Source organism: Cephus cinctus, unplaced genomic scaffold (genome assembly GCF_000341935.2).
Source record: "Cephus cinctus unplaced genomic scaffold, Ccin1 Ccin1_scaffold1043, whole genome shotgun sequence".
NCBI lineage: Eukaryota > Metazoa > Arthropoda > Insecta > Hymenoptera > Cephidae > Cephus > Cephus cinctus.
The window spans coordinates 512992-527929 of NW_014333574.1; the positions used below are offsets into that span (position 1 = coordinate 512992).

The window sequence follows — 14938 nt, forward strand, 5'->3', positions numbered from 1 at the left end:
CGACAACGCAGACGCTCAGGACAAAGTGAAAGGTGTTGGCAAACGTAACGAAACGTATGTAATATCAATTATCAATCTACGGTATCGCCATTACAAAGACTGCGCGATCGATACGGATATATTTACCAAAAGAAATAATTTCTTTTATGCACAAGACTCGTAATATCGGCAAAGCAAATTTTTATCGCGCGAAATTCAAATTCTGGATACTCTAATCGGTTCACGGTTACGTTTTGACGAATCGGATATTTCTTCGAATTGTTACGCTACGCTGCTTCGTCTATTTATATATATATATATATATATATACGTATGTGTTTATCGGGACTAGATCCTCTGACTCGTGGTACTTGCTTTACGACACTTTGAAACACTCTACGGCCTGGTGCTGAAGACCATTATTAGTCAAAGCAGCTATGGAGTTCTCATCCTGCATAATGCCCATGAACACAGCGCAGGGTCGGGTAAGTCATTACACCCCGAGGGCTTGCCTCGGAGCAGGAGACGTTCCTGGGAATATCCACGGTGTTAGATCCCCTTGGCTAGACTCCAGGATGCTCGTGACAAAGTAAAATTCCCCAAGGATACTCATGAAACTGGCCGGTTTATTACGTAAACATTACCTATTTCTTTTATCGTCGAGGTCGGCGCATGCGCAGTAAAGATTCGTTCCAGTGTCAACCCAACCTAAAATTATCGTCCCGTCGATATAACTTTTAATATACGGTGACAAAATAAATCGTTACCCTCCTGGGAATCCCCTATTGCTCGAGGTTTGACAATTTCCGAGAAACGGTTTATCCGAAATTTGTATATATTTCATGAAAAAAAAATCAACCCCCTTTCACGCAGACTGTACATGTCTTGCCTTTCGAAGTCTCGAGCCTAAAGGCACTTTCGCTCGAGATTCTTTATTTACGCGAAAACGAAAAGTTGCACGTAATTTCCATGTAACTTTTGAAACTTTAGAAATAATTCATTAATCTCTCGGTCAAAGGTCATTTCTCATGTGACTTCGTGTCATGCACTTCCGTCACGTATATAGAGACGCCGGGTATAGTCAGACGTACGTATACATATTTAACGAGGAATTCTTTCACTTTCTCCAATCACACACACACTCGCCACCCCAGTTAATTCACTCGTTATCGAAAAACGCGCGTGAACACGTATAAAACTATACAAAAATATTTGAAAATAATTGTCGATTAGTCGATTAATTTTTCTTGTATAAAATTACGCGCATGCGCAGAGACTAGAATATTTACGTAGCTTCCCTATTCCCCCTCAGTACACGCAATGAGACGTCACACGGTCGCGCATTACTACCGAAGTGCCGATGCACGAGCCTCTTTCCGTCGGCCGGTATAACGTAATGAAATATGATGACGTAGGACGTTAATCATTGGCTCCTGCGCAAATTGGCATCGACGTGCCTGGGTAATTTCCCAGGGGCGTTAACCGTGACTTACGAGGTGATAATATCACGAGACTCACGTACTCGGATAGTACGGAGGAGAGTTTCGCGTATGTTAAACCCACGCCCTACGTCACCCATCCACAAGAAGGTCCCTCCTGGCCCCTGGCCCCTGGCCCTTTGGCCAGCCCATTGAAAAATCCCAACATACCTGCCAGGACTCATGGGATTACTTGGGGACATTCTTTCGACGGCCAATCCATGTGGCTCGACACGCCGAGGAAATTTGAATTTTTCCACTGGCCCTCAAACTCCCACTTAACCTCACTTGTGACGCATTCGGTCGCACTTTTGCCAATTGGCTTCTCTGGTAATGACCTTAAAGATTGCGGTCAAGGAAATCTTATAAATCGTGATCGATGATCTCATCTCGCTATACGATCATCGCATTGGGCACTGTTTCCATGGCACCAGGTTCGCTCATCCTGATCGTTTTTTTTATATATAAACTTTTTGCCGTCTTTTCTTACATTGATTTCGATATATCGATATAGAACTTGAAACTTTATATATATATATATATAAGACTTACTTGTAATTATATAGAAGATCCCTAGCTTTTAGATACTCGAATACTCGTGTACTCGAACCAACAAATTCCATTGTTCCAGCTGAGGACGCCTGCGAAACTCTCGACGCCACATACTTGAGTAATTAGTAGAAACACACTGGGATCGTAAAGCGTCGTGCACAACGCTCCGATAAACCTTAGGCTTCGTTATAACGAATACTTGACAATTTTATTTGTCACGATTTAAAAAAATTTGTTTAGATTGCTTCAGCAGCGATTTTGCCATATTGTTGCTATAGATATAATATGCACCCAGATACAATAAGTGGCGTTATATCCCGCAGGAAAGGTGAACGTCATTGCTGGGGACGTTTAGCGACCCAGTGCACTTTGATTTGAGATCGATAAGGCAATCGCCTCTTAAAGCCAGACTTACGTGGGCTTATTGCATCGCATGGAAGATCATGCACGCAAGAAGCTTAGCTGATCGAAAGACCTCCCAACCCTGTATAGTATTCACGGTGTGTATATACTATATATATGTATAGAGAAGGCTAGTGCACGTCGGTGCAACACTGATTGCAGAATACGCTGTGGCTAAAGTCATTACGATTGAAAATTGGATTAATTGATATTCCTAAGGAGCATAACTTCCACTTCCAGTACAGTACTAGAGACTGTGTGACCACACTGTATATATTATCAGGGCAAAGTATACTCTGGTTGTGCTGTACGGCATAACGTATACTGCACCGCACTTCCATTTCTCAAGCCCGCATAGGATTATCTCAGTTTCCAGTTTACTTCGAGCCAAAGAAAAACAAACTCGAAGCAACCACACGAAAAGTGCAACAATGATGCAGACGCGATTTTATTCCATGGAGAATATTTTCTATACGTCTAGCACCGTATGTGCTGGGAAATATAAGGCAGGTGTTAGTACGCAGTACCTCACTAGGGCCACGGGGGCCGGTATTGCATAATATTTCGTTATCTACGTACGGTATTATTTTTTTCTTTTGAAATTGATTATCAAACGACGAGCGAAAATATTTGGATACAGGTAGACATTGCTGGCGTGAAATTTCACTTGATTACAATGGGCGCCTAACGGCGCCATTAAGCGTAATTAAAGTATTTCCCGAGCGATACTCATTGCTGGTAATGCCGTTAGGTTCGTTCTTGGGTTCGTGGCTTGGTATTACGTAAATTTGAAAATTACCATTGACTCCCGTAAGGCTTATCCCTGGCGGTTAAATTAATTTACCCTTTTGAGGTTAGGTCGGTCTGACCGTTTATTTAGTATAGGAATGTACACATCTACCTGTCTCTCCGTCCGTATGAATATACTTATATTTCCTACGGAGCGACAGTCCGTCCTATCGAATTATGTTAATTAGAAATTTCGAAATTGAAACAGACCGTATTAGCCATTCGTGAAATCCAAAATATTTAGCAATCAAATTGACAAGCGAATTTCCTATCGCATAGGCTCTCTATATCTATATGCATTCTATTTAACCTCTATTGCCAAAATTCATCAGGCGTCTCTCATTAATCGTTATCCACGAGCACGCACTGTACATCAATCCACGATACCGTAATGCTCTTTCGTGAATTCTCGAACTTCAGGGTCGCGCTAACGGATTTTCGCGGTTCTCTCGTTCGGAAGGATCGACAGTGGCGCAAGGCGCGTCGCGAGAGACAAGATGGCCGCTCAACCGTGAACGATCGAACGTTCGAGCGAAACGCGTGGAAATCTGCGCTTCGCTGCCTGACGTCGTGTGGTACAAGTAGCGATACAATGCAGTACACTTACAATACCAGGATGGTATAGAAGCTAGCAGTAGTATCTCATAATATTGAACGTAAGTACACGAGATTAGTACAGCAGCGGTACTTGTACGTGTCTGCGGGAACGATCGAAATACCCAGAATGCCATTAACCCAGTACGTACAAGTACAATTACGTACGTACCAGATTCTAATTCTAGTACTACCAACAGATACGTTACCCATCCTAGTTCAGACGAATGCTTTGACCAAGACGTATCAACCTTCGCTCTTGATAATTTATACTGCCTCAGTTGCACGTTACACGTGCTTTATGAGTAGGGGATGTAGAGCCAGTCTAAGGGTGCTAAAGCTTCCAAGGGACGATGGATCCCATTTCGGTTTCCCGTAACTCTAAACTGGTACCCGCGACATACCTCAAATATATTACTGTCCTGGTAACTCGAATTCTATGTGTGTATACATATGTATATATACACTGTATACTGTATATACCATATGTATATACAGTACTGAACCAGGGTGACGCTCTGAAACCTCTTCCACAGGACGACTGCGATATACTGATAGCTTCCCCATGTACCATACTACTACAGTACGTACATAACCACCCAGTCGTACCATCCTGGATGCTGCGACACGTGCAACGGATACTTGTCTTCCACCTGGATATCGACAGCTTCCAGATCGACTATTTCAGACGGCAGACAAGCCTCTTCGGTGCAAATAGCCTCTTCAGGATGTCCTTATATTATTGAACACTCGTGCTCAGTATTGTAACGTTGGCCAGGGTGGACTATGGGACTTGACACGGAATCAGAGTGTCTGACACTTTGTTAACATCATGTGACGTGCATGGAGTTATTACTCTTGGCGTCCTTTTGAGAGTTGGTATGATAAGCAGGTTTGTAAAACCTGAGAGAAATTTATTAATAACGATTTACATCGATGCACTTTCCATGCGACAAAGTGACCGGTGCTCGTATAAATGCTAATAACTCGGATCTAGGTTGCTGACCCAGTTACAGTTTTTGCTTCGTGTTGTTATGGTACAATCTTATTTAACGTCGTTCATTTAAACTGGCTGACGCGTGCAATCGATGGTGACTAAGGATACAGAGGGCAATGCCGCTTTTGTATCTGGAGTCACGAGGCAAACCAGTGTGGAGGAGTGATTGGCTGATTTTTTCTCTTTCGATTGAAAGTAGGTTGCGAAGAAAAAAATATAAAAATTAACAGTGCCAACAATTTGGGGCTTCGAAGGCTTCTTAATGATTCTGACAGGTCTTGTCGAATGAACTTTTGATTTCTTTCTTACTTGTTTAGACATACTTTAGGAATACATATATTATTCAGGCATCCTTGTATATGGAAATACTTGTGAATCTGAATACACATGTGACATTTGGAGCTGTCGTCGTTGCTGATGGATAAAATGCATGTGATATGATTTGAAAACGGTTTGGGCTCTTTGTGTTATTATACCTATGTCGATTTCCTATTGGATACTTGCTGAGTGACAGATGTATAGTCAGTGCTGAATTTATGTTGCTCCCTGTCGCATGGCGACAACGTCTTGATCCATAAATGTGTACGTAGATTCATCTTCACGTTTGACTTGTTGAATTTTATTGAAATCCTAGTTGAATCTGATTATTTTCTGGAACGATGATAGGAGGGCACTTGTAGTCTCGAGTGATTAAATAATTACTCTTAATCTCAATCGGTACGTTCCAAGGGCATTAATTGATCTCGTCAAATGAAACTGTGTCCCTGCAGTTCCAATAGTGTGTCTGATTCCGTTGGCCAAATTGCAGCTCACTGAGTCAAAGGTGGCGCCGAATTCTCCTTATATAGGAAGTTCCGAGTTCTCAAGTAATTGGTTAGCATCCCACGGTAATTTTAACGTGGGTATTATTATGCAGGGGCACGCTGGCCTTAAACAATAGTCGTGTCAGCGGCAGCTTCGCCTGGGAATTTCGGTTTACTTTGGGAGTTGCTTGCATGGCAACTACTAGTCTTGATGAGAACTTAGCTCGCTGTTAAATTATACCTCTGCGATCTGATAATGGTTACTGTGTATACACGTGTACAGTATCTCCATGAAATAATGAAGTACCACTCGAAAGAGGAGAGGTGGAAAGAGAGTGTCTGTAACAGTACAAATGTAATTAAACATGATGAATAATTGTCGCAAGAATCGATAGAATATTTTCTATAAGTACCAAGGATAATAAAATAAAAATTAAACTACACTGAACGCGTATGGGACGACTGACGTACGCGCTGGTACAAAAATGATAAGAAAATTTAAAAAAAAGTATTCTTGCACGACATTCATATTTATGTCTAGTACCAGAGTCAAGAGTGTACTTGATATCGCGATATAAAGATAGAATAGTTTCTGTGACTGAAGAACGGAAAGATATATATATATACATATATACGTACTTGGACCTGATACTGGAAACGTAATCCGTGCTTTACTGTTTATCATACGACAATGATGCTTTCTTGCCGGATGAATAGAATATCATAGAAATCCATCTTCACGGAGGCAACATCTTGGAAGAGTGTCTACGAGGATGCAGGATAAAGGGAAAAAGAGATAGTAATGATAATAATAATAGCAGGGGGTGACTTACAAGAAATATCATGGGTGCTACTCACGTACGCGTTTTCCGGAAGTATATAAGTCCACTGTTACCACAGTAGAGTCGCGTTCGTCACGGAAACTCTGTATGACAAACATCCGCTCTCGTTTCACGTATCCAACCCTTAACACACTTCCAGTATACAGTTACAATATTTCCTGTAAAATTTCACTGCGAATCGTACACTCGACGTAATGGACTGGCTGTATTATTGAAATATTTTAATTTTTGCTTACCCTGTGTGTTGTATGTTTAATGAAGAGAAAATTAAATTTCTTGGTCCTTTGTTTAGAATACCTGACATGCTTCTTATTGAATGCTAATCAATAGCGAGCAACAAGTACTTCTGCATTATTAATACCGACTGCTAGTACCACTGATTCAGTAGGACATTAATTGAGAGAAAGAGAGATGGGAATAGACGGATTTATGGAGAGGGTGAGTTGCTAACAAAAGGGCGAATTGAGTTGCCGAGCACAATGGAATTGTAATCGGCTCTTTCTATGCTTCAATGAATCCTGCTAACTGAACGGGTTCCTTACCATTAGGCGCATCAGTGACGGGTTTCCTTCTGAGTGAAGTAATGTACGGTTACTACATTAGGGTGCACTGTGCAGCATTATCTTAGCTAAGTACTTGGAGGTAGCTGTGGATGTGTATACGTTTGCATATATAGGAGAGACTTCAGGTCTTGGGCTAAGATTAATTTTCGGAATGTCGGATCTTTTGCTTCTGAGGAATTTAGTGGGAAGATATTGTATTAGGGGATGAATGAAGGATCAGACCACGAGTTTAGTTAGCGTTAGAAGGAAACTTCCCTTGCGCCTTTACGTCTCGTGTTATTGATTGGCAGAGGCTGCTTTTCTTGGATGGTTGAGCGACCGGCAACCCAAAAGTTTCGTTAACCTGCCACAGCCGGGTCATTTATAATAAAACTTCTTGTTAATACGTTTGCCTGCACTCCGAACCGACTTTTAGTTCCAGTTTAGCGTCACGAAGTGTCTGGGACTTTTGCTTTGTGCTTAATGGACTCTGGTAGTTCTTGATTTCGTGTTAATTGGACCTTTTTTTTTCTTTTACGATAAGTGTACGTTGATTTTGAGAAAAGAAGAAAGGAAACAAGAGTCGTGTTGCTGATACTTTTATTATGTCTGATCTTTGAAAGGCTAATAGCTTTTTAAACAGAACATGGTAAAATATATGTACTTGTATGTAGGAATATGTAGTAATGTTTATAAGACTTCTTTCAGTTTTTTGTTTATCATGATGTAACTTACTCGTGACTCTCGACGAGGTATATAATGTAAAACTAATAATAAGCCAATAATTTAGTTAAGTATCTCATTGATACTTTAGCCGAATTTGGCTTTTAGATGCAAATGTAAAAAATGATAAATGAATTGTCATTGGCACGTTCTGCCAGTTTTCACTGAACCTTAGTAGTAAAATGAACTTTTAATTATACACTGTTGGCTTTCTTATTCATATAACTGTTTATCTACTTGTTATGCTCGTTAAATAATACTGTTGATCAGTGGCACTGGATGTTCCAGTCTCATTACCAGAGTCCAATATCCTCGTAGAACCGTCGCAGCCACTAAAAAAATATTATCGCGACGAAAATCATTTAGAAGGAAGTTTTTTGACAAAATCAACGTCCGTAACAAACAATACAGTATACTCACTGCGTTCTCACAACCCATGTAAGCATCTTCCAAAAACATTTTCATATAGTCGAGACCGGAGCATGGTTTTTTTGCGTTCTTGTTCATAAAGTCCATCAGTTCCCACATGTATCGTATGTTGTTTGGAGATTTTCTTAAACGTCTTACCAAGCGTAGGGGTAATTTTAGTTTTTCAATCCATACTGGCGTATAGTCTTCGCTATGTTTATTATGGAAGCACAATACATATACTTCATTTATTAACTGAATTCTCTCAGTCTCGAAAACCGTTTTCTGTATGATAGCTTGATAATCGTTTTCGAAAATCTAAAATATAATGTATAGTCAAAATGATAATCATTGAAGGTTGATGTTAAAAGGGCTATCATTTTTTTTTAATAATTATAAAATTATACGTAAATACCTGCTCCCCTTGTGCAATGTCTCTACCTGCTCGCACCACGTTGACAGTAGTTCCATATGTGTATGATATAACGTTCCATTCACAACATTGAAGCAAACTTAAAACCGGATAAACAGCGATACCCGGAATGTTATTTTTCGAACCGCATTTGATCTGTATGATGTATGAAAAGAAATTAATGTCACATCAATTATAAAACTTATTGAAAGAAACTGAATCCTCTTACCCTGGCACTTGTAGTCTGGATCAAATATCCCAAACGTAAAATTACATGTGCCAACCCACACACATCATAGTCTTCGCTAGAAAAATCTGTGTTTGTCTTTAAAAAGACAGCCATAAATGATGCTAAGTAATTTTGTGAATGATTATTTTCGACTTTTTCCTTGTCGGTCAACAGCAAAGGCACCAACGAATCAATTACACGATGGCAATTTGCTATTAATCCATCATCAGCCCCTCGACCTGATTATATGAGGAACAATAAAAAAAAAATATGATTCTACGATGAAATCAAAACTCACATATAATTCTTGTTCGAAGTACATATTTTGTTTCTTTTTTTTATTATATATGCTAGTACCTTGATTGGCTACAAAAATGAGCATTTTCAAATATGCTATGAATTCCATAGTTTTGCAAAGTGATACATCGCACTCATATTTATGAATATTATAAGCTTCGTTACAGCACTTTGTACTACAATAAAGTGTCCTTGCACACGAAGTGCATGGTATAGGAGCCAAATAATGTTTCAGGCAATGATGGCAAGTAAATATTGAATCTTCCTCTATCTCATCAACTACGGCTATATAGGGTTTCTGCACCAGCAGAACGTCCCCAGCCTTAACAGGTCTTGAGGTAAAAAGCCGAAGAATATTTTCGCTGTCCCTCGAAAGAATCAAAGCACTGCTTGCCCCAGCTATTTCAGAATTTTCCCCATACGCAACAATAGGGCAATCCTCGCGAAATTTGTTAGTTAATTTTTCCATCCTTGATTTTTTGGCTAGATGGAATTGTAGTTTCTTAATACGAGTATATAATTTTTTTTTCAAATCATCCGAAACGGGACATCTTAATGCCCTCTGTGCGTCCATTACAGCTTCCTCGTAAGCCTGGAGTTTTCTTAAAACAACCGACCGCGACATATAGATAATGGCCTCTTTATCGGTATTATCTGGAATTAGTTGTAAGCTCTTTGTGTAATGTTTAAGAGCATCCTTATACGCGCTGTCTGCCAAACTGGAATCTCCTGTGAAGAAAGAAAACTTAAGAGATGGCGTTCCTGTCGCTTCGGTCGCTCGGCAACAAGGATGTTAAACGAATTTTGACTTCTTTGGCCTGACGGATCAAACGGCCTTAATGTTTTCGCCAAGGATAACATCCTCGCAAATAGATGAAACAATGTTAACGTCGACATGAAAAACAGAAGACTGAAGTGCGTGCAAAGGAAAAATGAATTGAACAGAAATACTATTTGCGAGGGAAAAAACGAATTACGTAGCATTAAGTAATCAAGCGATTAAATGATTGAATGTAAAATTGGAAGCCATGGAAATGTCGGCCGTTTCATTGTTCAACTCGTGCCGTTTCATTCAGCGTATTATGCTTTATATAGTCGACCGTATTATTGTTTCCAAAGATCATAAAGATCACCGGGGGATATACATAGGTAGATTATTTTTCATAATTAAATGTACTGCGTTATGCCGTAATGAAATATAGATATTACGTGCCCATTGTAAACAGCGTAATAGGCTGTTTTCATCAGAAAAAAAAGAGAACTAAAATAGACGTTCCACTTATCTAATAATTAATTAGAACAAAATATAAAAATATAACCGCGACACTGCTAAGACTGATTAACGAAATATTGTCAATCCACGATAAAACTGTTCGTTTACTTCTCTGATTGTGAATAATATCATACAACTTACCTTTCTTTTTGTATAAAATTGCTTCTGGAATGTTCTTTTTAAGCTTAGCACATTCTGGATTAGCCGTTATAGTATGCACAAATAATTTTACAGCATCTTCTTTACTCAAGTTCAACTTGTACGCATAGCTTATGCGAATTCTTGCGATATCATTCTCCATAATTGTTAAGATTTTGATATGGTAAACGTATTAAAACTTCAAAAACCCTCACAACACCTATGACCGACGAAGGACTGAAAAATACGTTACACTGCCACCGACGCTTCTGGAAGTAGATAGGGTAGGGGATCTCCCTACTTCTTTGTCCTTGCGATTTGAAACTACTTACTATAGTGACGCTATAATTGCGTATCAGAATGCTTGCCGTATATGCATGTTGCATCCTATGAGAACCAAAGGATTGACAATTCGATTGACAATATCGATTAATATTGATTTTTTTGTTAGTTTAAATGAATTATACGACTCTTTGATTGTTGGATATTGATATTTTTGTGGTTGAAATGACTAACTCGTTTGAAAATTTGTAGTAGCTCCTTGTCGGTTTCCGGCAGTGCTGCCACAAATATAAACGTCATACTGTTACCAACCGTGTCGATTGATTTAATATTACTGCAATTATTTTAACGGTTTTGATCGAAACAGTACAAATTCTACTTCCACTGTTATATATATTTTTTGTACATAAAAAATTTGTATCTGCTAGTTTGTCTTGATAGTTTATTTCCATGATTTTGAAGCACTAGCCTTACTGAGTTGTACCCCACTAGATGGTGCTGTCGTCGCAAGAACTAGAATTCCACCCGAAGACAACTTCGCACTCTTCTTGATTGCATCAGAAGGGTGTGTTCCGAAATGTACTGCCAGTACTGCCAGTACATACTGTAATCAACGCTGTGTCTTTATTCACCCATACGCATCTAAAAGAGATCTAATTAATTCTACAGTACTGTCAGTACATTTCGGAACACACTCAGACTTTTAGACGTATCAAGGAAAGTTTATCGAAATTGGAAGGTGAAGAGTAAACCCCATTGAAACAAATATATACACAATGGAATTCAAAGGGACTAACTCGGTATTGCTTTTCTACGTTGTCACCACAAGAGATTATATTAGCGTCGTGTAACATAACATAACTTTATTCATATTTCGATTCTATTCAACAGATTTTAGTCGTGTTAGTTAACTGGGTAAACAAAAAGGTTTGCACATATATGTAAATGTATAATTCAATCGTGACATAATGCTGATCTTAACTCTACGATTTTTCATTTTGTTCATCCTTAGTGACTGGCGTATCTAATCTAATAGAAAATCTACTAGAAAATTTATGATATAACCCAAGATAGTAGAAAAACTTTATTTGCAATGGTATTGAGTTGAAAAACTACTAATTCACTAACAGTAAGAAAAATATTCATATATTTCGAAATATTCAACAGTGGAGGGTTTTGACCTTTCACTTCAATAATAACGCTGCCGTTTTCAGACTAATTACATGATATTATATTTTGTGTCTAGACTCGAGCGTCTTTTCGATATCTACTGTCACGCAATTAAAGCAATTGAATTTCAGAAATTTAATATACAGATTTACGGCTACAAATAACTGCATATCGCCGTGTGCATCGGTGCGCGATATATTTCAAAATAATCCAGTAACAAATTGCCTATTATCGATAGAAAGTAATAATCGCTGTTATTATTTAAATCTTAGGCTAATCGCTCTGCTCGTCGAATAGTTTCAGTATTAATATTTTTTAATTCAGGGTATAAACTGTTCACGGTAGCACGACACTAGACATTGATAATTTGCCCGAGGGCAATATTTAATAACTTTTTAAATTTAATATGCGACAATATCCGCATCGACAACCTACTTCAACGTTTCCTATATCCTTAACGAAATTCTCTTCTATTTCCCCCTTAACCATCATTTCACATTGGCCTGCATTTCCCACGTGGCCGCGCGTGTCCCCAAACGTTTGCTTATACATAGAATAAATTCTATGACCGATGTCTCCGGCGAGAACGTCTGGCAAGACAAAGTCCCAGCCTCGCGCCATGACACATCCAATTTGAATCGTGTAGGGAATTAATGTCTTTTCTTTTTTTTCATTTACAGAAATACAAGAGATATTTTTTCCCTAGGAAATTTTTATTCAAAAATCCATTTTTCCTTTATACCCCTTGACTCTCAATATTCCCCTAGTCAGTACCGGATACAAATTTACAGTTTTGTCGCATTCTTAAGCCGGCATAAATATGGCGCATCCTTACTCTACTATCTTCTAATATTCTCAAGGCTTGTCAGGCGTTAAGGAAACTAGAACTTCCGATCTTAGGCTTCGTCCTTGTAAGACATTCTGGTAAGCTGCAGTAATTCCACTGGATTGTCCTCGTAAATGTTGACAAAGCGAGAACTTGTATCAGCCAGGGGCAAAGTAAAACAAGCCCTGCATCCCAGTGGCTGCTCTCCTTTTCATCCCTCCTTGGGCTTACGTTCGCCACGGCACACAATGCTCCTGTGTACTGCCTCGCTGAGCGGCAAGTCATTTTATAAAAGTTCCAGTAACCCTGCCATTTATTTATAAGCTGCTCGCCAGCTTCTATCCTCTGATACTTGTTACTGCCTTAACGGAGACATGCTCGGCCCACTACGTCACGGCTTCGTGTTATATTTACATGCAAATATCGTAGCTGCTTCGATGCTTTAATAAATTAGTGAAAATCGATTGATTATTCATTTTTCAAAATACACCAAACGGCAAGGCAGTCGAAACGTGCGAGATATATGAAGCGAGATATATGCGGAGGGGATGAATTTTTGTCTGGTAATTTTTTTTTTTTTTTTTTTTTTTTTTTTTTTCACTTTCTAACCATCTACATTCCGTACTCGAGTTTGGACACTCCCGGTCTCGGATCACGGCCGCGGGTAATAAATGACGGTAAAACTCATTTTCAAGACTGTCGTTTTCGGCCTTCTCGAAGATCCTTAGCCGCGAAAAGTTTTACCTTCGGAAATTCATGTGGTTTTATTGGCTGGATCATTCTTAGGCGGAACTTTTGAACGCTGGAGATTCAGCGATGAATTTCGATATTTTACTGCCGAGTTTTAACGAGGCTTTCAATGTCGACTCGAACGATCGGGATACAAGAAATGGACGCGAAGCCTCACAGTCGCCTATGGATAACGCACGTTGGACGTTATCGCACTTTTGATATATTTGCAAAGTAACATTTTATTTGTGTTTTCGTGATGGACGCGCGCCTGTAAATAATCGTATTTAACGTTAATCGTATTATATAGCCGTATAAAAATGCACTGACTGTTCGCGTGTTTGAATAAACGTACGTTTATACGTTTTTTTAATATATCGAAAATGTGCCTGCGACGGCAAAATTTCATAATTTTTCTTTTATTCAAAGCCAGATGCGATTTTTGACACAGATACCAATTCTTCCCCGTCACTGTGTCAACTTGACGTCTCAAAATTTTGGGAATCATGAATTATGTTTTTAAGGATTATATTTATCATTGATTATACTGCTGCCTGTTTATTATATATATATATATATATCCTGTGCCACGTGAATTGCGTATTAATGTAATTTCCAATCAGGCAATAGTTGTACGTTCTCAGCTGTCGCAAAATTTAATGACATTTCTTCGACAGGCACACAGACCGGAGATGGTTTTTCGATCGACATTAGGGTCCGTGGAATGTTCATCTTCCTTGGAGGATAACCCAACTCAAAGTACAGGAAATTATAGCACGGACGGGGCAGCAGCTTGTCGTTTAGGCGAAATAGAAAATTCCGAAAAAAAATATATCTTCAGCTTGATCCTCCTAGAGGATCCTTTTAGAATCCTAGAGGAGCATTCTTTCCTTTAATTGGACGAGGAAAATTCTTGTTTTAGAAAACATATATACAGGTATATAAAGAAAGGTACATTACAGTGAAAACGATAAAAAGAGAAGATCGTCATGATTAATTATTAATTTTTTTTACTTTTATTTTCACACCGATAAATACTACACTGCATATAAAACGTAGAGCGCAAAGCTTTTATCGGCGACGAATTTATTGATGTCGTTAAAAGCCTGCGGGCCACCATCTTTATTTCATTGTTCGTGCCAGTCAGATGCAACGGCCGTTGACTTTGAGTCCGACAAAGGTATCGAGGTATAAAATCAGATTTATATATATATATATATATATATATATAATAGATTAGGGGAAATGAGGAAAGAGAGAATTTTTATTTTTTTTATCCATCAACGTCAGACATTATTTCAACGTAAAGTTTGAGGTTACTTTGCTTTTTTAATATTTCAACGAATTTTGTCAAATTTAATGCTTGACATTTTCACTTTTTCAAAAATTTCTTTGACATCCTACAGACGAAGATTGTCGACAGTCAATAATTCTCCACGTTTCACCTTTTTCATTCGGCACGTTTCGGCAGTC

At 38.8% G+C, this 14938-nt stretch overlaps 2 protein-coding genes across 19 annotated transcripts in view; one reads left to right on the plus strand and one right to left on the minus strand.

The window, feature by feature from the left end:
* The window catches only part of LOC107271818 (tetraspanin-5), a 100143-nt gene that overhangs the window by 25008 nt on the left and 60197 nt on the right, over nucleotides 1-14938 (plus strand). The gene's annotated exons all lie outside the window — the stretch shown is intronic.
* On the minus strand, nucleotides 7553-10841 carry LOC107271815. 2 transcript variants are annotated; one of them, XM_015748249.2, is made up of 6 exons: nucleotides 10462-10841; nucleotides 9108-9776; nucleotides 8751-8989; nucleotides 8525-8677; nucleotides 8122-8427; nucleotides 7553-8033 (listed from the first exon to the last, which is right to left on the minus strand). In XM_015748249.2, the coding sequence occupies exons 1-6, from the start codon at nucleotides 10619-10621 to the stop codon at nucleotides 7995-7997; spliced, it is 1566 nt and encodes a 521-aa protein (XP_015603735.1). In that variant the 5' UTR covers nucleotides 10622-10841; the 3' UTR covers nucleotides 7553-7994. The 2 variants fall into 2 exon arrangements, with proteins under 2 accessions (XP_015603735.1, XP_024944875.1); XM_025089107.1 differs by lacking the exon at nucleotides 9108-9776 and having other exon boundaries at nucleotides 10462-10831.